Genomic DNA, 22349 nt, shown 5'->3' with positions numbered 1-22349 from the left:
TAAGCTTTATTTGTTTACGTTTAAAGGTGTGCCAAGAGATCGAAGGCCAAATTATTGAACGATGAATATTTTCAAATAAAGCATATGTATCTATAAGTGTTTAGCGTGACTTTGTGATTCTGAGGGGCGAAAAATTCATCCATTTCACGATATCTTTACTCGTTCTTGAGATATATGGCATAACGATGAACGCGCATATAGACTTCTGCTTACATATTGATCTACATATCACAATCAGCATCTTTGCGGTGCAAGATGCAGCGTGTGTATGATAATGAGAAAGAATGATATATAAAGAAAAGAAACGAGAGATAAGGAATGATAGAACCCGAAAGAGAGGAAGATAGTTAAATATTATAACAGTAAGTCGACAATCGACATTTAAGAGGTCATCAAGTTAAGGAGAATATCGAGTTACAGTGGTAAGTTTTGTAATTTTCTTAGGGAAATGTGATCAAAATAGCCTGGGTTTCTCATCGTGTTAGAGAAAGGGAGGGTTGACTGTATTTGCAATGTGATCTGATTTCAACGTAAAGTGTCACGAACAAAATTTTTAATTTATTTGAAGTGCTCAATCGCGATAGCCCTTTGTATGTACCTCAAAAATAAAGCTAAGTTCATTTCTAAAACCCTTCAAAACATGTATAAAAATTTTCTCAACTTAAAGGCAGAAGACTGTAGCATGTAAAAATATCAAATAAAAATCGTTTGAATGAATAATAAATATTGCATATTGACCCCAAGACACATACTATGGATAAGAAATCACGTGTGTAACGACAGTTTGTTTTGTACAATGTACACTGTTAGTAGCTACCAAATAGAAAAAAATGTGCGATAAGCATTCGAAAGGCATACTTTAAAAAATCACAATTGTGGGTGTAAATAAAGTTTTTTTTTTTTTTGAAATAAATCTATATGGACCATAGCATGCTTTTAATGGTATCAAAATATATTTTTTTTAAATATGTAAGTTTGTGTAAAATCAAAATCTTGGTAGGTTTCTTTTACACAGTGTAAAAAAAGACCTGAGTGTAAACGCGAAACCTAGAGTTAACAAAGTGTGCGTTATATTTCGCATAAATTTAAACGAATTTTTCATACAGTACAAGGACTCATTGCTTAATATTCCCAACACTGCTCCTTAAGCTTTACTGTAGTGCCTCCTAATTTGAAGCCTTTGCCCTATAAATCAATAATACTTACAGAACCTTGATTATTTCACCACAAACCACTAGCATTTGATGTAGACTTGTGCGCCTGTTCTTTCATTGGTGTCTCTCAAAATGTCATATTTGAATTCCTCTCAATACCTCCTTAGCAGGTATTATCCCACCTTATCCTTAGTCCATTGTAATCGTTTTCTGTTATAAAGAATTGTAAAACTAAAAATTTTACCTGTTTCCTTGATATATTGATTGCTTCAACTTTGCTTCAGACATCATTTCAAATAGAAGAGGCGTTGTTAGTACTAATTTATCTTTAAATTTTTCATTTTCTGAAATCTTGCTAGATTTAAAATCGACGATTTCTCGGATTTTTCAATTCGTTTATTTTATTATATGGAAACCTAATGAGACAAATTAAGTTTTAGAACTAAACCTCAATTTGGGAAGATTTCAAACCTTATCTAGGATAATAAACAATCTGGCAACCTCATCCCTGCCATCCACTCAGCAAGCCCGCCAGCTCCGAATGCAGCGAGCAAATTTCTCTAACGGCCACCGTACGCGCATTCATTGCTGCACTTATTCCATCGCACATGGTTTTATTGTGTAGCAAAGCAAAGTTTCGTTTTGCCTCCCCACGAGTCCAAAACGGCTGAGACTTACTGGCATCGGCAGCAGCAGCACCACAAGCAGACTTCCAAGACCCCACGTAGGACCCAGGCGCCTCAGTTTGCCATCAACTGCCAAGGAGATCGTTTGTGCGCTTCTCGCCCATCGTGTCATCGTGTTGTCGTAATCGTCGTTGGATTGGATCGCGTGTGCGCCATCGAACTCGCCCTCTGGGGGGTGGTGCTGTGCTGAGTGGGGGAGTTGGTGTCTACTTGGTGGCTCAAAGAAAGGTGCCCTTGGCAAAACTGATTGCTCGTGAAAACAAAGAACCGGAACCTGTCGCCGCAAAGTCCGTTCGTTGCTCGGTCTTCTGTCGGCCGTACCGCGCTGCTGCGGTCATGCTCCGGACCTTGAGCGCTTAAAGCCCTGTTTCTTCTGGCAGTATCGAAAGTGAAATTGTCCGTGGCGGTGTGCGAGTGTATGTGAGTGAGTGTGTGCGAGTGGCGGGAGAAAGAAGATAAAATTCTCATCAACCCGACTTGTTGCATTCGAGGGGCCCTAGGCCTTCCTTGTGGGTTCATTGTCTCCCCGGTCTTTGTGACCACTGCTTGCGGACCAAAAGACCCTTCCGTCATCGGCCGAAGATTGGAACGTTGATGTGTAAAAAAATAAGAAGCAATCTCCGCTAATGGCTTTCTTTCGAGTGCATTCAGTCAGGTTAATAAAAAGATAATGTAAGCCCAGCCAGCCAAGAAGTATTCAGTCTAAACTCGACCCGGTGTGGCACGCCTGTACGTATAATATTACAAAGGTGAAGAAAAGTGAAAAAAGTTTACACCCGAAACAGCAAAATATGACCTAATTGCATAACGAACGAGCCAGGCGAGAAGTATACTGTTGCTGCTCTTTTTTTTCGGGGGTGGAAAACAGAAGAAAGCCCAGACCGTGTCGATTCTTCTTCCTCGTGCTTTTTTTTTTGTGGGTGTTTTCTGGGCATTGTGTTTTGGTGTCGGCGGTGCAAACGATTTCGTAATTTGGCAATGAAGAGCGGTAAAACGGTGAAGAGATTGGTGATAAAGTGGTGGCAAAGGGAGATTTCCCAGAAGATGGTCTTGCGCAATAGTGCGGCTTGGGGTCGTAGACGAAAGGGAGTGCTTCAGTGTCCCCGGTTTCGCGGAACCGGAATGGCTCAGATCGTTTCGCTGGTGGTGCTGTTTTGTGTGGGAGTGGTGCTGACAGAAAGGACTCCATCGCCTCAGCAGGAGCAGGATATTCTGATTTTGGACGCCCTGGGGAAAAGGCAATCGTACGGAACGAGCCAGCTGGATTATGGATCTAACTCAATTATGGATCTTTTAGGGAGAAGTACGAAAGCATTTATTCTGTATCGCTATCGCTCTGATGATTGCGATTATTAGTAGGTCACTCGGTGTTCATGTTTCAGGTTTATGAATTTATGCGTGGAACTCAATTTCACATTCGTCTGGTGTGCTATCATGAAATCGAATATGAAATAACGCATTCAGATATTTGAATAAATAGTACTATAATTCTAAGAAAGAGCTGAGAACACTGCACTGGAAGGAATATTGGGACCTCCAAAAATCATCAGTTCAAAATGGCACGGCTATTGAACATACACTGATAGAGGTGAAATGTGTTGTTTGATCGATTTAGCATTGCATTGAATTCAATGGATTTTGCTTGCTGATTACAAATATGTGTCAGATTGTTTCACTGCAGAGTCCAATCGTATAATTCCTTTGCATTTTGAATATTCACGTTCTCTAGTTAAGCTAGCTGTAGTAGCCATACGTTTTAGTGTTCCTAATATAGCATTTCATGGAATTTTTTCATGCGATTTTACGAAGAAATGCCATTATACTTCTATTCTTAAATTGGAAACGACTAGAAATGTTTATCCAATTTCTATACTGAGATGCAGCTCCGTCCGACATGAAATACATTTTATTCACAGTTAACTGTTGATCTGTACTTGGAAAAGCAATTATTTTTGAAATAAATAAATTTAAAGATGCAGAATCATGGCGCAAATAACTATTGAATTCTTTGAATCAGTTGTCATTAACTTTTTTTGAACTTACTGACGCTTGCCATATTTTCTTATTGTTACACATACTACTCAGGCATTGCTCGGCTGGTTTCATCGTCTTCAAAAAACTGCAAAACAAGCTCCTTTGTATCGTCACTCAATCCACTGCGCAAACTTGAAGTAATAGCGGAGTGCACACCTTATCGTTTAACAGTTGTTTTGCTTGTGTTGCCATATATCTGGTTATTGAATGTGTCCATAATTTACTACAGTGGCCATAATCTAGGTAAAACCGTCTTCTTTAGAAAACTTCTCTGAAAGCTATTCAATAATTTCATTAAAATCTTCAGTTTTGCTATCATCTAAGTTAGCTTTTGTATTAAGTGCAAATATGTGTTATTTTTTATTCTTTGGTTAATTTTATGATATTTGTGCACAGCATAATTTGCGTAAATTCGCTAATACTAGAGTTAATTCTCTCTGCCGATATTGCTGATGGTACAGTTTTTCTTTTCCTTGATATGTTTTCCGTCGATCTTGTTTTCCGTGCTGAGCACCAATGCTATGGACGCCAGGGAGGCAGCTCCCACACATGGATCCTACCCTATCGACCAATCCACTCATGAACCGGAGACCAGCGGCTTTACTTCTTTTCCGAAGTAAGGCGTGATCAGAGATGTTATGCCTCAGAACATCCCGGCGGCGCCGACTGGGATTGAACCCAGGTCTGCTGGGGTGAGAGGCAAGCACGCTTACCACTACACCACCGAAGCCACTGATGTTACACTTACAAAGGATTCTTGACTTGGAACATTCATGATGATATCTTGTTCATCGTAGTTCGTCCTAGTAGCACGCTTGTCACAAATCAATTGTAGAAACTTATATACGACTTATTCCAGTCATAAACAAGTTGATGTAACTTATTGTGATGGAAGTGTGCTACTCGGGGCGATAACTCATCGCTACTTGATAGTTCGATACGTTTAGAAAGCTGTATGCGACAAAAATCTCAAATTTTTATGTTACTGTTAAGGTGATTTTTTGTAGAGCCCACAAATGGCCGCCACGTAGACTATGCAAGCACTTCCACTTCGAATTTTCAATTACACAAATTTGAAAATTAATGCCCCATTTCACCTGAAATTGCTACTTCATGTATGCTGCAGTACAGAAAATGTGAAGTAACAGTTTCAATGTGGTACGATTCGGGGAAGCTGAAATTTGTGCACTTAAAGCTTCGAAGTGGTTACGAGAATAAGGATTTCTCAGCAAAACACCTTAGGTTGGTTCTCTTCCGCAAAAGCCAGCTCAATCAATTTCTGAATGTTATTTTTCGTGAGATTCTGTGAGCAAATTTTGCTGATAAAAAGTGTGTATTTTAACTGCTACTTCGTCTTCTGAATTACTGAACTTAAGCAGGTCACAGATTCACAGAGATGTATATTCTAATGTGGATTCCGTGTCAGACTGGGCATAAATAGAGATATAGGTTATTACCCAAGTTGCACATAAAACATCTTTATGACAAATAATTAGAAAGGCTTGTTGCATCAATGTCTAATAAGTGATGCAGAAAACATCCCACGTTTTATAAGAGGTTTGCATATGTTCTCTTCATGCTTCCTAGATTTCAAATTTTTTCAAAATAGTTTTCTTTTGTTTTTTAATTTTAAATGTTATTTAAACGTGCATCTTTCTTGTTTAATAACACTTTAAAACTTGTCGTATATAAAATAAATCTTAGTTGAATTTATAAAGTTCTTGAAGAGATTCTGTACTTTCCAAATTGGCGTGGACATTGACGCCGTCCAGCCAGATGACTGTCTCTTCACGCAGTGATTGACAGTTTCTTATGAGGTTTTCGGAGGTTTGATATAAACACAGTTGAAAACACCTTTTTAAGACATCTCATAAATTATTGAAACTGAAAAGGTGCAGGAGTTGAAAATACTTTTAAGTAACACTCTGGTACTTAAATTTACGCTTTTGCTGCTTACAAAACGTCTTTATGATGAATCGAAGGCGTGTTGCACGAGAATCTTATTTTAATGCCATTAGCAAGAACATGATCGATACTTATAATAGAACTTTTATCAAGTGGAGTTGGTCTAGTTAGGAAGTAAAAAGTCTACCACGCTGAGGACCAGTTTTCGAATCCCAAGCTCATTTTTCTTTTTACCCTTCTTACAAAGAAGGGTATAGATATCACTTGAAAAACCGACTATCGATCCGAGGCCCGAAGGGCCGAGTGTCATATACCATTCGACTCAGCTCGACGAGATCGGAACATGTCTGTGTATGTGTGTGTGTGTATGTAACGAAATGAATGCGCTCACGTTTCTCAGCAACCGCTCAACCGATTTGGACAAACTCGGCGCCAAATGATAGGTCTTGGGGTCCTATTGAACGTTATTGAACGGTTTTGGAATCAGTGAACCGGTTCCGGAGATATGGCCGGAATAAGATCCGGTGAATATGGGCCTTCACGCTGGATTTAAAGGAAAACGTATCAAAACCATCATGCGACACATCAAATTACTACAGAATTCAAAAATAAAGATCAATGCAAGTCGTGTTAAGTGTTCCAGACCACATTGGACATACTTGGACATGTTCCGGGTACCCCGGGGAAGTTGCTTGAATATTAATTGAATTAAAACCCATTAAATTACATTAAAATACGATGATAAGGTGATTGGTAGCCTCACCAAATAGACTACACCCGGATATACTCCGGGTACCCACAGGCAGTGGCGTAGCGTCACTGGATGACACGGGGGTGGGGGGCTTGGTTACTGATAATGACAATAAAATAAATAAACTTGAATAAGTAAGAAGGGTCTGATCACACCATAGGTGGATAAATTCGGGGTTTTTTTTTTTGCAGCAGGTTGTTATGATGTTTCCAAGACATGTTATAAGACCAGTCTTTAGCTTTATAAACTTCGCATCTTGCGCTTTTTAGGTTGTATAAATGTATTAAGTGATGTATATTAAAGTATTATTGATTCTTCACCTGAATCATTTAACAGTATTTTCAACTTTTTTACGACAAGCCGTGCTGCTTGATATCATGAATTGCTTAGGAATAGGTAGTTGTCGATAACCACAGCGGATGGAGATAAATATATCGGAGGATCTTCACTTATTTCTTCTTAATTCACAGTTCAATTTATTTTCATTAACTTTAAAACTAATTAACTTTACTTAAATTTACTTCAATTTCACTTTGTACTTTATGAAATTCTCACTGTCCAATTTTTGTCGTCTCAACCACTCGGCACTGATGATAAGGGCTCCGCCTATATGATGGTAGAACAACCAAAAAGATTTATTTATGCTGCGGCGGTTCCTTTTATAGCTGTCAGTTAACGGAAGAAAGAGAAGGAACAGTCGGAACTGCACAAACGTCAATAAACGCACAGTTCTGCTTCACGGTCGATCCCATAATTGATGAACGGGGAGTGGTAGTTTGATGGCGAGATTGATGATCGATGATGCCCACTGACGTATAGGTGTCTCTGCTCACATATGCGAACAGTAGTATATTAGCATTTAAGCACTAAGTTTAGACCGATGTGGTGCATGAAAAAGGTCGCATTGTTTTTTTTTATATATTTAAAAAGACACTAATCATATTGATGATTTCCCGATTTTTTGAAGAAAAAAAAAAGTTGTTGGAACTAAAGAGCCGCGAAATACATTCGAAAATTTACAAAAACTATTAATATTTAAAAACAATCTACGTTCATATAGCTACGCCTCAAAAACGGTGTGCAAAATTGTATGTCAGGGCTTTTTTGTTGTAAATTTGGTAGGGGAAATGGATGTAATGTCAGCCTAAATACCCCAAATAGAGGCCCATACAAAAAATCAGCAACCGACTAAATTTTCAATAGCGACCCAAAATATCCATTAGTACCGTCTCAATGACGCGTTCATCTAGATAAAATTGATAAATCAGAATTGATAGCAGATTTTTAGCGATGGGCCCAATCTTTGATCCATAGGCCACCATTAGAGCCAATTCTCCTATAATTGAACTAAGTTTTGCATATTTTTTCCAAAAACTTGAGTTTTTTTTTAATCATAACTTTTTTACCCATCACTTCTCCATATTGACCTAAAGTGCAGTTGGTAGCATTTATTATTCCCTGAAACATTTAAAAGAAAAGAAAAACACAACAAATTTTTTTTTTTAGAGAAGAACAAATTTAAATTAAAAAAAAATTAAGAATGCATTTTTTTTCAAAAAGTTCAACATTGCCGAAACCAATCAGACAATTTTTTTTAAAGTAACGGTTTTTTGAAGATAGGCTTAACATTTTTCTATAGACCCTTTTCGAAATTAAATTAAAATGGTGATCTGAAAATGCATAATGGAATGTTTGGTCATGAGAAACGTTTCTGAAAATTATCAGCCAAAATAAAACGAAAATTAATGGATTTGATAATTAACCTGGAATTGCTCAAGTATAGTTTTTGAGAAAACCGGGTTTAAATCCACAAAAGTACGTATTTTCTTGTAAATGAAGTTTGCCAGCGCTGCCCTTTTTAAATTAGTCTTTTATTTTAAATAATGGATCTTGTTGAATCCAAACGCGTTGGAGATTTTTCTTAGCATTCAAGAGAAATAAAATTGTTTTAAGTTTACAAGCATTAGTATTTTCATGGACATTTGGTTTGTCTGTTCTTTTAGTTTAAATTTTGGCCCCGCCCTTTGAAAGTTATACTTGCTGTATCCGTACGATTGAATTTTTGCATTAGGTGCAATTGTTGAGAAAACCGGGTACTGGGGATTATATATGTCATCCCTTTTTACACATCACATTTGCAACTGACAGGAAGCAAGCTTTCAACACGCTAAGATTTTTTTAAATTTGGGTTATCAAATTATATACGCGTTAAGAAAAAATAAAACCTCAAAATTAAGTTTAAAAAAATTCAACGTTGGGTTCTGTCAGACAAGTGGCGTTGGTTAAAATTTACTCATCTATTGAGTTCTAATAGATGAACTCAAATTAGAGTTAATTTTTCTGTTGAAGTATTGAGTGTTATCTCATAGGAATTTGTTTACAATATTTTGCACTTAATGCGTTAATGTTATTTATTTGTCATATTTTGTTCTTTCATCTATTCAAACAGTACAGTTTTAAACTGACGTATCCAGTGCTGTCATGGTAAATTCATTGCTGGTTATTCACTGATTCAGCATGTGCGCCCCCGCCCACCTTGAATCCATGCACCCTAGACCTGTTCACAGGCATGGACAATCATTTGCATTCATTTCGTGCATTCATTTAGATTCATTTGCCCCTAACTTTTTTCATCAACAGAATTCCGCAAAATAGTGTATGTAGGTTTTGTAGGTTTTGTTATTAGCTACAACTTTTGTTAAAAACTCAAATCCGTATCTCTTATGCATGACGAACCAGAGCAAACAGAATCCACTACTGTTTTTCAGTGAATGTATTTTACATTCACTGAAAAACAGTAACGAGTTCTGCCCGCTCTAATTCGTGATGCATATGAGATACATGTTTGATTTTGTGAAAAAAGTTGAAGCTAATAACAAAACCTACAAAAGCTCCATACATCATTTTGCGGAATGCTGTTGATGAAAAAAAATTAAAGCCAAATGAATGTAAATGAATGCATGAAATGAATGTAAATGATTTTCCATGCCTGCCTGTTCATTTTAACAGAAATGTTCGGAATGCACCGGGTCAACCGTGATTACTGTTCGTCATGTTAATTTGAACTTTTGTGCAAATTTTCAGCAAAATCGGTGATGATTTAGAGGTAATTCAAGTTAATTTTATGTTTTTAAAGTAATTTACGACTTATAATATTTGTATCTCGAGACTGAAACAACGAAAACTGCTGTAACAACCTTCATAGCAAAGCTTTACGTGTTTTCTACCAACTTTGTGACTAGAGGTTGACTATTCAAAGTGATTTTATTGAAGTTTGAATTAGTATCATGCTCAAAGATATCCTAAAAATTGAAGAATTTTAAAGTATTTGTTTTACGCACTTTCCACCCATATGAAAACGTGTAGTCTACACAGAAAAAAAATCTGCATTTTAACTATCGCGTAAAATCTCCCTTCGTTTAATTTTGAGCTAAACTACAAGCTTGCATACAATATTGCTAAATTATGCGATATTGCGCTTAAATTTACACGAATTATCGCGTAAATGTGTGCCAAATCTAGCGTTAATTTTATGTGCGCTATATCTTGCAGAAATGTACATGATTTTTTATTGATGCACGGCATAATGTTCCTTATACTGTTCTAGAAATTTCGTTCAAACATAATTTTCGTGTAGATTCCATAGATTGAGAGATAAAAATCAGAAAAGAGGCCGTTATAGCTAAAATTCACAAGACAACAGAGCCAATCACCCATATTCTTGTTTTCGTTCGAACCGTATTTTCCATACAAAAAAACTTTTTTTTTATATGTAAAATACGACAATATTTTTTTTCTCTAATGCAAAACCTAATGGTTTTATGGTTGCTTTTATAATGATAGAACACGTTTATAAAGTATTTAATCAAGACATTAATAAACAATTGCTAATGACGTTTATGCTTGAATAACAGCACAGTTTTAAGAAGGGATTGAGACCTGTTAAATTTATTTTTAAAACAAGACGCTTTTTGACTTTCTTGCCATACTAAAAAAGGTTATAACAGCAAAAATCTGAATTACTAAGCAGGAATGTTTAACACTTTGAAATGCTGTATTTAAACTAATTGGATGTGTAGTGGTAAGCGCAATTTCCTCTCATCCCAGCAGGCCTGGATTTAATCCCAGTCGGCGCCACCGGGATGTTCTGAGGCATAACATCTCTGATCACGCCTTCCTTCGGAAGGGAAGTAAACCCGTTGGTCCCCAGTTCATGAGTTGATGGATCCATAGGTAAGGTCCAGGTGTGGGAGCTGCCTTCCTGGCGTTGGTAGCATTGGTGCTCAGCACGAAAAACAAGATTGACAGAAAACAAACCAAAGGAAAAAAAAATTGATTGTTGATTGCCGTTATAAAACCATCATAAATCAGAGTGGATGCCAAATGGTTACTGAATTGTTAGTTGGGATGCCTTCATAGTTCGAACGAAGTTGAAATATTTCACCTAAATACCCTGTAATATTTCAAAAAACATTAAAAATTTGTGTGTTTTTTTAACGGAGAAAGTCTGTCTTTAGTATATTTTTCAAACAACTGTTGAAAAACCTAGTTTCAGTAAAAATTAGTTCTTCAACATCCTTGAATCTAACTTTGCCTCACCTTACTCTACCGATAGCAGAAAAAAATTAGATTCATTTCTGATTTACTGATGCACCGTTACTCGATTTCGAAAAAAAAGTATATATTAAAGTACGATAATGCATATTCCATTGAGGTCTTGTACATATAGATAAATCTAATTTTTTTTACTTTATTTTTTAACTGTATTTCATTTTCTGATTGCATTTTATTGCACTTGGATAACAGCTTCACTAGTCTTACTGAGACTTAATTTTTGTGCACCACTTAGATGTACGCAACTAGCAAATTTTCAACCTTCCACTTTGATTACGTAACCTCGTTAAAACTGTCGATTACTCACAAAACACGTGTTCGCACTCGATTATGACCAATTATCTTTAAACACACAAGTAAACATTCACCAAACATGAATAAACGATTACGAACACGTGTTTCCAGCTCACTAGATACTGGGTCACTAGGGCCCACTCGGCTCCAATAAGTACCCATTTCAAATCCAAACAAAAACGGTCGGGCTACATAACCGGGCATACTCACTGGCCACCATTTGAATGTTTGCTCACATTTCACTCCCGTAAAGCCGATCAATTCCCGCGCATAATCGACCGAATGATTCGCCCTTTTACCACGCATGCCTTTGATTTTCCATACGCTAATATATTTTTGTTTACCTTGTTCGTTCCACAGTGATCCCCCAGACGTGCCGGCACAAGGGCCGTAAGTTCGAGTGTGGCCTATCGATTTCGTGCGTTCTGGGTGGTGGCAAACCGATCGATCTCTGCTCCGGCGGGATGATCTGGTCCTGCTGCATCGATCGGGACTTCCAGCAGCAGGATCAGGATCCGGAACTGGGCGCCGTCCACAATGCCAGTAAGTATGGACTATAGGATGGATGCAGCAGAATGTTTATTTTTACTGACATCACCACACCACCAATGATCTACCCACCTACACAACACTTCATGAGGAGGAAAAAATCACACGCATAAAGAAAAACATGTTTGAATGGGGAGTTTTCTCTTTCACGGAGGAGTGCAGAAACAATCACGTCACACGATTGATTGGGTGCTAGGGTGGGTCCAAGTGATGGGGATCAGGTAATGCTGGGTTGCTGGTTTATTGAGAAATTTAGCCATGAGAATTGTGTAGCAGAACATGTCTGTTTTATTAAATTTTACTTCAGATCATTTTCCTCTATGATTGATATCCCGAGCAAAGTCCAACATGAAAATATTAGCAAATCGAAATCAAATGTTGGATGTCAACTTCAAATTTAAATCATAATCATTTTTTGATTTTTAGCCTTGGGAGAACATCAAATTCAATTCTATCAGCAGGAAAAAACCACATCAAATCGAGTTTTCAGTTTGCTCTCACTGTAAGCAAAGTTAGCCTTCAATTTGATGACGCAAAAAGATTAGTTTGCTCTCAATTTTCATATTTTAAACGTTAAAACGACCAAAACGTCATCATTATTAGCAACATCAAATTTAGATTTCAATTTGATCTCAGGCTTTGCTCAGTGGGAGACCTTTTCTCATCAAATCAAGTTAAATTTAACGAAAAATACTCTTTCCTCTAGCCCTTCTTTACAAACATTTTGCCAGACACCCTACGAAGGGCTTGTAACGACAACGACGCATAACAATGTGCGATGGAAAACATAATCATCCGTCACAGTTGCATTTCTCCTTTCGTTGTTGTGGCGATACGACCGCCGTGATGGATGGGAAAAAAGGAGATAAATACCTGGCACTGACTCTCTTGGGACAACATTATGCGTGGGAGAACACGGAGTAATGGGATGCCAAACTAATTGGGAGGGTAATTTTCCTGCGTGATTTTGCTTTCGATTTCAATTGCGCTCAATTATTTGGTGCACTCAATTGCGGCCGTCCGTGATGTTTGAGGGGGAAGGGGGTTGAGGGTAAACAGTGCAATGAAACATCCTTTTAAATAACTATGTTTCAAGCCGAACAATGGATTAGGTCGTAAGTAACATTCATTCGTCGATTAACTGTGATGAAATTGTGGGATCCTGGTACTGACAAACACATTCCAAGGCTTGTTTCAAACCTAAAAAATAAATTTAAAATGATATCATGGTGCCCTTGTCACCGTTATATTGAAAAAAAAATCATCAAATCTGTGTATGTTAGTCGATAGAGTTGGTCACCCAACGTATTATCTGTGAAAATAAAAATCATCCATAGAGGGTTTCACGAAATATCATAGTTTTAAGATTCTATGCAATGTTCAACTGAAACGTTGATTTTATGAATACATTTGAGCATAACTTAATTTTATTTATTTATTTTTTTTGATGAATGGATAATTCCAGAATATTTAAGGTCTTGAACAAACTTGATAAAACAAAAATAATGTTTTTTTATTGGATTATTGCAAATTGGATTTTTTTATTACAAAGCAGATTGGACATACCTTGTGAACCATTGTTTAATTTCATGATAGATTTAAACTTATTTTGAAAAATCGTTAAATGAATTTTCTTAACAGTAAACTGTAACCGTAACAAGAGGATGGTCCTCTTGATGGTCATTGATATTCAAAAACCAATTTTCAGACTTTTGAAAATAAAGGCATACAGACAAACCCCCTGTATCTTCCCGTAAGACGTAGTCTACATTAAAAATTATATTCATAAATTTCCTTGAAATTTCTTCAGCTGCAACTTTGCTATCTAACATCTCATTATTTCCAACTATAAAAATGATAGTTTTGGAGAATCATCTATTTTGAGGGTGGCTTAATGATTACAACTATCAAAAGAAGGAACTTTGGGTCCGACTTTGAAATATACACCAGTGAACCATATATTTTGTTAGCATGAAAAAATAGTTGAAAATTTTTTCATCTCTTAGAAAATTGTTTTTCGTGCTTATATTTATAATTTTGCTCCATCGTAAAATTTGTTCAGGGATTTTTTTTTTCAGTTTGTATTTTATTTGGATTGCTGAAAGTGTATTTTCTTCGTGCTGAGAAACTAATATTTAAAAGGACTTCTTTTATAGACAAAAAAAATCGTCAATATCGCATAATCTAGTGTATTTTAACAAGTTCATGAAGTTTTAAACAAAACATTTAGAGCCATCAATTTATATTTTTCATGGATACCATAATTAAGCTCTAAACAATTTCTCTAAAATGACAATGTTAAGAGATTGATAAAATTGCTGGGGTTGTGTACAAGACATGACGAACCTCATGTACTGGAGCATCCGATGGCTCAAAATTTATGATTTTTCATTAGGAAGTAACTAGATGTCATGTCTCAAACAAACAGGTGGATTTGACCACATCTGGATACCCGGAACTGGTTCCAACAGGGTCTCAAAAAGAACACTTCCAAAATCTCATGTACTGGTACCGTCCAACGGCTGAAATTTATGAATTTTCATCCGGAAGTAAATAAACATCATGCCACGAACACACAGGTGGATATGGTTACATCCGATACCACAGGGCCCCAAATAGGCGCAAAAAAAAAAAAAAAACAATCAAATACAAATACATGCACCAAATAAAAACGATAGAAAATCATTGCATTTTTTGCATGTCCCACTCATATCATTCTCTGTGGAGGATGATAGGAAACTCAACTAACATATAATGTAATAAATTTAGGATTGTGTGCTGCTTGGATTTTTTTTTTAATTTCTTTTAAGACATGTGATTGATTCATACCTTTTACCTTTTTGATTGCTGACCTTTTGATGATTAGAGCTACATCTTTTATGGCAACGATTATCAAAGGCCACGTATCATTTTGGGCAAACAACTCAACACTTCGAATACGATACCTCTGGTACAATTTTCGGAAAATCATAGCTTAGCTATTTATTGGCGAATTTTAATTATATTGGCACCACTTAAAACTACAGACTTTGAACATTTATTCGCTATCAATCGATTAAAAACCTATTGATAAATTCCTCAGCAATAACTTTTTAAACATTGCCAATTAGCCGTTACACATTTTACCGGAGGCATCGTGTTTGGAGTGTTAATAGTATAAGCTCTATTAAACAAACAAAATTATAATTATTTTTTTTTTTTTGATAGATTTTTAATGCAAACAGAAATCGGCCATTTCCAACGGGCATTCCAGATAGTCGAAAACCAGAAATCATTATATTGTCTACTAGTGTAAAACTCGAAGATTATGTCTATTTACTACACGATGAAAAATAATAAATTTTGAGCTATCGGACAATACCAGTACATGAAGTTTAGGAAGTGACCTTTTTAAGCTCTACCGGAACTGGTTCTTGGTATTCGGATGTAACCTTATGGTCCATGGAATGATATACACTGGAGTCGCGTTTTACGCGGTTTTTTTTTACACGGTTTTTTTTACGCGGTTTTTTTTTACGCGGATTTCGGAATTTACGCGGTTTTTTTTTACGCGGATTCCGGAATTTACGCGGTTTTTTTTTACGCGGATTTTGGTTTTTTTTTACGCGGATTTCAGAATTTACGCGGTTTTTTTCTACGCGGATTCCGGAATTTACGCGGTTTTTTTTTACGCGGATTTTTTTTACGCGGGACGTATCACCCGCGTAAAAAGCGACTCCAGTGTATATTTAATTTTCAATGAAAAGTCATGAATTTTACCGTCGAACAGTACCAGTACATGAGGATTTGGGAGTGTCCTTTTATGCACTTTCGGTGCCAGGTAGCCTAACTTACCAAATTGGAAAAATCCTGGGCAAGGTGCCACTCTACCCAAGCAACTCAGCTTGTCATAAACTGGTTTACATAACTTATATATGACAATCTCAGCTGTGAAAATTTACATCTAGTCACTTATATTCAACTCATTTATAGCCAAAAAAGCGCATGATGTGAGATCTATATATAACATATGTCAAGTTATATATGATTGACTTGCTTAACTAATGTATGACTATAACCAAATATATCATATTACCAATATGATCAATTCATGCCTTTTCCAAATGTTGCAATGGTGACCCGTAAAATATTGCTTCACGCACCATCTAGCGTGGAAAAAGGTCAGTAAAAATCATTCAATTACAATCGAGGGGTGCGAATACAGCACTTATTACAAAAGTAAGAGTCAAATTATTTTCATTAATTACATTGTGTATATTACTTTAAAATTTGTCTGACATGTCACTGTGGTCATCAAATAAAATAAAATGCTGAAATACATTCATTTGAAATATTAAACAAATTTTCATTTGGTTTACCCTCGTGATGATAAACAAATACATGGCTATCAGAGGTGCTTTCATCGCTAAACATTTGGTTCGCCAGCTAAGCGAAAGAGTGGATCATATAGTTAATATAATATATTTGCTATAACGCAACTACTGCTTAGAAGATGTTCTAAATGGATTCAATCCGTCCAACGAATGACATATGCTCATTTTTCCATCATCATTATAAATTGTATTGTTCGAATAAAGTGTATAAACTGAGATTCCGTACTCAAAAATGTTTGTGCGGTTGAAAATTTATGGTGAATCTTTACATTCTACTTCTTAAGAACTCATTGACTCTTAGAAAAAGCTGTTTGCAATAAATTGAATTGCACAAAAAAATCTGTATAAAATTCCCCAATTTAGAAAACATCACATTTTTACCAAAACAAATTGAATTTCAACCTTTTTCGATTATCATACTTGTCTCTTCTACATAACGTGAATAGGATGTTGAAAGCACAACTGAAAGTTTTTTTTTTTTCATTCTATATTTTGCTTCATCGGTCAGCCATATTACAGTGAAATTTGTAGAAAACACCTAGAAATGAAATAATTGTTATCAAAACATGTTTATAACACGAAAAACAAGAACATTAGATAGTTGAAGATGCTAATTTCAAATAACAGACTGTAGTGGTAATTTTTATACGATAGATGGAGTAGATGAAAGCATAGAGTTGATAGTTCCGTTAGAGTACGGCAGTGTGAAGATTGTATGTAGATATTAGAATATTTTCGATTTAGGTTAGCGACTGAAAGTCAATTTTTATTTGTTATATGCGACAGTTAGAAGATACTGAGAGGTTAGCACATATCATCGGCAAGAGATGTGCGTGTGAGAAAGCCAGCAGCTCATTGCTCTATTCATACTGCATTGGACATCCCGTATCCAACATGTGTGATGTAGAACAGAGACGAGTTGTGTTTGTTCACATCGACCGATACTGAGTGGTTGCGGTACAAGCACATATCGTCGGTAATAGACGATTGTTGTGTATTGAGAACGCTTGCGCAAAAAGACTAAGGGAGGAAAACGGATTCGAAACTCATATGTCATTAGCCAAATACATCCGTAGACCATAGGTCCACCGTTGTATAATTGGCAATGCACCCGTGTACTGAATGGGAATTATGGGTTCGAATCCCACCGGTGCCCTTAGATTTTTTCGCAAACAGATATTAGAATAGCAAGCTAGGACAACTTTTAAGGAAGGTACAAATCGGCTTTTCCATCTCTCTTTACCAAACTCCCCCCTTTGGTAAAGAGAGATGAAAAAACCGATTTGTACCTTCCTTAAAAGTTGTCCTAGCTTGCTATTCTAATATCTATATACAATCTTCACACTGCCGTACTCTAACGGAACTATCAACTATATGCTTTCATCTACTCCATCTATCGTATAAAAATTACCACTACAGTCTGTTATTTGAAATTAGCATCTTCAACTATGTAAATCGTTGACTTCACGTAGAAGTAATACTAAAAACATATAGTCAAAGAACATTAGGTTTATCATATATTGAAGCAATAATTCGATATTGCAACTCACAATTGCTTGTTAATAACACATTTATAACTGATTGTATTTGATGAAAACTTCCTAGTCATATATACAACATGTTCCAAGAATCGGTTCAAAAATTGATTTTTGGTAGCGAGTTTAATTTTGGGTCTCTTATGACCCGCTAATGCATTGGGAAGGTGAAGAACCATGCCGTGCCGAGGTTCATTTTTGCATCAGACAACGTAGTGGACTGATCTCCCGAGCAACTAGCAGCAGCAGTATCTCCAACGGTAAGAGGTGGAGCCTTCTGTCTCGGATCGAACAATCGGTCCTTCTCAGGACAACCAATTTTTCGGAAAGAGTTATATTCCAGGGATAATTTGGCATTATTGACCGATTTCCAGGGAGACTCCAATATTATTTCCCGCTTGGGTCCCGTTAAAATATAATGAATTACGAATTAATTTTTTATAAACCCATCGATAGGAAGAGTTATGTCCTATCGGTTGGTGAATTTGGATTTTAAAATATAATGAATTACGAATCAATCAATTGGTGTATTTGGATTTTAATTGCATCTATAAATGACAAAGTTATAAGCATTTAAAACCTATCATCTTTTTGTGACAGTTCCGATTTTAGATTTTCGATTTACCCCCCGTATCTTTCCGTGAGACGTATTTTGCTGCAACTTTGCTAACGTATCATTATTTTCAACTACAAACAAGTTAGTTTTTGAAAATCATTTAGGGTGGTCTAATGCTTAAAATACCAAAAGCAGGAACATTGGGCACTACTTTGAAATAATCACCAGTGCATGATATATTTTGTTAGCATGAAAAAAATACTTGAAAAAAATTCCATCTCTCAGAAAATGGTTTTTCATGCTTATATTTGTGATTTTGCTCTGTCGTAAAATTTGTTGAGGGATTTTTTTTTCAATTTGTATTTTATTTGGATTGCTGAAATAATTTTCTATCATTTTAGCATCGATCATATGTTCTACCATGCTTGGTTAATGAGTTATGAATTTTCAAAGCATGTGATGTACAGAAAAACGCAAAAAGTTCCATTTAAGTTTTCCGGATAAATTGGCAACCCAGATCTTTTAATTTTTGTTTCATTCATAAGGCTATAAACTCTGCCTGTGGGCAAAATTTCATAGCATTCTTAGAACTGTCGGCTCATTTGGAACGAAAATAAAAAAAAAATCCACTGTTCTTGAACTCCTGGTACTTTTCATTCTCATTGTACAAACAAAATAGTAAGTTTAATTATTAAAAAAATCTATTGAAACATTTCAATTAGCTTTTGGTTTGATCGAAATAAGAGATGAAATCAAAAATAATAATTTAAAGGCTATGGGACTTTAACTGAATAATCACAAGATAAGCTGCTGTAATATAAAACCAACAACAAAGTTCTTTCAGCTGTTGACGATCAAACCAATAGCAAAATGACTATTATAGAAAAATTAAGAATAAAAAAAGCATCGATCAAGATTTCACGAGTCTTGAACCAACGCTGACTGCGTGACTGTCTCAAGTACAAACTACTCATCATGAATGTGGGGGATAACCGGGCCCACAGTCTGTTCGATAGTCAAGATTTATGCCGTTCAGTGATAAAAATACAAGAATCTTGATCAGACGACATTGTAGCTTGCAGCAGGAAGTTGTTTTTACTAATTGTTCAAGAATAACTAGTTTGCTATGGATAAAATATTCATTATTGAATATGTGATTTAATTGTTCGTGTATGTTTAAGCTAATGTACTTTACTAATTATATAGGGTAATGGAATGTAGTTTCAGTCTACTCCTAGATGAAAAGATGGCATCGGAACTTCTTTACCAATTATCGGCAGGCCCTTGAGTGCTGATTTTTTGCATGATGGTGCATCATATTCCATAACATCATTTAAAACAAAAACAAAAGCTCTAAGATTTAATTTTTCTCCCTGACGAAGCCGTAGTTCCCGTTACCACCGATCTATAAAACAATTTTTCTTATGTTTTCACTGTTATTTGGTTGCATGCTTTGTATAATTCCATCTGCTTATAAAAATTAGGCAAATTGCGTTTATCCAAGATTTTAATCACTAGCCTAGATTCTATCCAAAAATTTAAGTTACATTTTTTCGAGTTCCACTTTCCATCTTAACAATTTCTGGGGTTTTTTTTCGTAATGATTTCTGCTGCTAAATGTATAACATTTTTGTATTAAGAATACATTCTCTTAGTTCTGGATTTCGAACACGTTAAGAATGTTTTGTCTTATTAATCAACCAATCAATTTTATCTTGGCAGAATATTGCACTTTGCACAGGTACTAAAGTTTTCTTGAAAAAAGTTAAGCGTTACAAGTTTATCATGATGACATTTATAATTCCTGTTAAGTCTTGTAATTCATTATGCAAAACCCTGATTTAAAAATTTAAAAAGCATATTTTCTTGAAGATTTAAGTTTTTGAATAATTTATAGATTTTATAAACGTTATTCTTGAATAGAATATTTTGAATTGATTCAGATAATTTAAAAATTACTCTTAAAGAACAACTCGATATGTCATAAATAAACCATGTTTTCATACAAAAATAGTTCTTAAAACTTCAGCAAACCAGCAAAAACCACAATAATAGTAATAATGATATATTAATATATATATCTGTTATTCAGAGAAGTGAAAGAATATTTAGGGATACAGACTAAGTGAACATCGTCACTATAGAAAGGTTAACAATTCATTATTTGGATTCTTTGGATTTGTAATAGAGCATGCCAAGCAGTTTGCTCAGATGTTTCTTACATATTTTCAATAAGTTATTTTATTAAGTTGATTGCAAACATATATTTTGATAAAAGTATTTATTTTCCTCCATACACCTATGTTGACTGAATTAAATTAAAAATATCTTGTAGAATACCAATTTCAGTCAGTTTGAAGAAAATAGAGTTGAGAAAAATTAAGTTTTTGAAAAAAAAAAATTAAAAAAAAAATACATATCGAAACTCTAAGAAATGTGACGGTCAGTGCTGGTATCAGTACTGGTTTACTACAATTTAACTTTTTTATCGGCCCCTACCTCGAACCAAAACAAGCTAAACTATAGCGAGGCAAATTGACGAGAAATTTATAATCTTTCTTTTGCGGCTACGCTACATTTTCACAAACAACAGAAATTGAAACCGAGCGGAGCTAGTAATACAATATTGTAGTAATTGAAGTTTTACTGATTTTTGGCTAATTACCACCTAAAATAAGAGATAAGAGTGAATACTAACCACTCCAATGCATGGATATTAAAATTTGGCAAAACTGAGTGAATTAAAAATTAATCCATCCAGTGAAATTTTTTTTCGTCATACACAAACTTGAAGTTGTTATGCTTCTCTACTTTAGCAATCGGTCGTTCAAATGTGTACCTGTACACTTGCAGTTGTGCAGAAGCTGAAAAATCTCACATCAACTTATCAATATTTACCAGCACTGCCCTCGATATTCTGTTTAGTAAGCAAAAATGGTCGCTACTACGTCCCATCACAAAAACCCATCACAACGACGATCAATCAATCCCGGCGACAGGGATGGATTAAGTTCATGTATGTATGTATGTAAGTAGCCACCATCCTAGCTTGGGTCTTGCCCTGCATGCGGCTCCACAAGATCAAATTCCGTCATCATTCTGAATTCAACATACTGCTGTATGAAGGGCCAAAAAGGGTTGGACGGGCCCGTAAGCAGAGGCACTTACGCGAAACCCGCGGGAATAAGAGAATCTCCTTCCAACAATATGATCCAACAAAATGAATAACGAAATTCGCAATGCATGTTAAGCTTTCCACGGGATGATTTGTTTAAGAAGAGCGCGTCAAATTCATTGCAACTGTTGGAGTGAAATGTAACTATCTAAAATAACAGTACACATTCCCTCCTAGACTCCGGTTGGCACTCCACTCCATTGTCCAGTTAAAACTTCAATGATGCCCTGATGCTCCCTCCCCTCCCAGTATTTATTGTAATTTACAATATGAATTTATATATAATCATGTAATATATAATGAATATAAAATATGTAGTAAATTTAAAAATAAAATAAAAAATAAAGATGTTTTACAAAATACAAATAACCTAGATTATTGGGTCCTATATACACATTTTTTGTTTTATGTGCCATGAAATGACATAATGCATCATTGTATGTTTTGAAAATATAATACTAAAGTATTGAATTAATAGACCGAAAATCGAGGTTATTTGGACATGAGACATTATATTTAAAAGGATACTACCAAACCGATCATCAAACGCACTGCTATTAAGAGCAGACACGTCCCCTCGAAAATACAATCGAGAAATGTACAAGAACAATCCTCAACTGGAACGTACTCACCAAATCAATATATCCGGGAGCGCATTCCCGATGTCGTCGAACGGCAAAAAAAAAGGGAACTCGGTGATACGGAATTTTCACTGAAAACAAC

The 22349-nt window shown here is 35.6% G+C and overlaps 1 protein-coding gene across 5 annotated transcripts in view; it reads left to right on the top strand.

Moving 5' to 3' along the window:
- The window catches only part of LOC135697015 (serine proteinase stubble), a 99923-nt gene that overhangs the window by 43897 nt on the left and 33677 nt on the right, over positions 1–22349 (top strand). For 3 of the 5 annotated variants that reach the window (XM_065216562.1, XM_065216564.1, XM_065216561.1), the window contains exon 3: positions 11799–11981. In XM_065216562.1, coding sequence (XP_065072634.1) covers positions 11799–11981 — 183 coding nt within the window. Of the gene's footprint in view, positions 1–1897; positions 3144–11798; positions 11982–22349 lie in introns of those variants that run through there. The other 2 variants (XM_065216559.1, XM_065216563.1) reach the window with 2 other exon arrangements.

This window comes from Ochlerotatus camptorhynchus, unplaced genomic scaffold (assembly GCF_037179485.1).
Source record: "Ochlerotatus camptorhynchus isolate MF236.1 unplaced genomic scaffold, CSIRO-AGI_Acam_v1.1 ptg000064l, whole genome shotgun sequence".
Lineage (NCBI taxonomy): Eukaryota > Metazoa > Arthropoda > Insecta > Diptera > Culicidae > Ochlerotatus > Ochlerotatus camptorhynchus.
Note: the sequence above shows the minus strand (reverse complement) of the source record. Positions and strands in the feature narration are given on the sequence as shown.